Here is a 1582-nt window from a genome sequence, read left to right on the forward strand (position 1 = left end):
TTAGACACAATATCCATTGTCCTATTAAGTAAAGAGGAAGCTGATGCATCAAAATCACAAACGACAGAGTGGAGGCTTTTTAAAGAGGACGAGGAGAAGTAGGTTTGCATAGGGTGCCCTCTAAAGGTACATTTACATTTTTTGTGACTTTATTAACCTTCATAACCATGTCTGCCTTTAAATGTATTGTATGTTTATATGTACTAGTTCAGAGACATAGTAGTGTCTCATATTGGCTGTAATGATGTGCTCGACAAAGGAGATAATTAAACTAACAGTCTTTAATAACACTCTTTAAAAGACACAAAAGATTATATAAACACAACCATGTAGAACAAAGATGCTTCTTTACTTTATCATCAATGACTCTGCACTGATTAGACTGAAAACCTGTTCAAAAGATCATCATTCAAAGATATTGATGTGCTGAACATTTGCTGATTGTAAAGGTTCACACAGTGGAATGTTGTAGAGCTCAAATGAATTGTAATTTGTGAGTGTTTTTATTCTAGCATAAATTCAACATTTCAATTCAACATATATTTTTTCCCTATTCTCTTATGGAAAAAATATATACTGTCTGAAAGTTTTCTTGATTTGTTAAAGTTTACATCAATTTCTAAAACACTTAATTAAAAAGAATTAACAAAAAGTAAAGTCTGCTGAAGTATGTTCTTGGACCCTCAGAGATCACATAACTAGTTTTTGTTCAGTCCTGCAGTCTTTTGTGTAACTGTGACTGTCGTGCACAGTAATAAACAGCTGTGTCTTCAGTCTTCAGGCTTTTCAGCTCTAAATACAGCATGTTTTTGCTGGTGTCTTTTGTGATGGAGAACTGTCCCTGTAGAGACTGAGCATAATATGCACTAGAGCTGGTATCTATCTTCAGTCTTCAGGCTTTTCACCTGTAAATACAGCATATTTTTGCTGGTGTCTGTGGTGATGGATAACTGTCCCTGTAGAGACTGAGCAAAAACAGTGCTAGTGCCACGGTCAATACGCCCAATCCACTCCAGTGCTTTCCCTGGTTTCTGACGGATCCAGCCCATCCAGTAGCTGCTCATTGAGAATCCAGACACAGTGCAGGTCAGAGTCACTGATTCTCCAGCCTTTTTCACCACAGAGTCTGAGGAGGTCAAAGACTGACCACTAACAGCTGAAAAACATGGAACAAATCATGTTAGATGATTTAGAGCAATGACATTAAAACAGTAATATAGAACTAATGGGAGTTTCTCACATGAAATAATCATCAGAAGTCCGTACCATAGAATCTCCATTACCACAGTAATACAGTGATAGGGTACACTGCAGCTGTGGACACACACACTGACTGAAAGTTCAGCTTATAACGAAGTCTTTCAGGAGTCTGGGAGACACTGACCCTTCCCACAAAATAATTTCCATTTGAGTGTTGGCATACAGTAGACATGGAAACCTCCACTTATATTTTAATATTACGTAATCTATGTTTACTTTTGTTCAGGTACGTGCAGAGGGGGGTGCTATAGTGTTCAAGCCCCTGCCCTTTTTCAAAATTTAACCATCCCTCTCTCACCAATTATCAACAATAATATTGTGG

The 1582-nt window shown here is 37.5% G+C and overlaps 1 gene segment (V, D, J or C); it reads right to left on the reverse strand.

Annotated features, from left to right (window-relative positions):
* Positions 1-709: 709 nt before the first annotated feature.
* LOC107580511 (Ig heavy chain V region 914-like) lies at positions 710-1302 on the reverse strand. The segment is given in 3 exon segments: positions 710-866; positions 967-1156; positions 1241-1302. Coding segments are annotated over 3 exon segments (387 nt in total).
* Between the last annotated feature and the right edge of the window lie 280 nt (positions 1303-1582).

This window comes from Sinocyclocheilus grahami, unplaced genomic scaffold, assembly GCF_001515645.1.
Source record: "Sinocyclocheilus grahami isolate Dianchi unplaced genomic scaffold, SAMN03320097.WGS_v1.1 scaffold35074.1, whole genome shotgun sequence".
In the NCBI taxonomy this organism is placed as follows: Eukaryota; Metazoa; Chordata; class Actinopteri; order Cypriniformes; family Cyprinidae; genus Sinocyclocheilus; species Sinocyclocheilus grahami.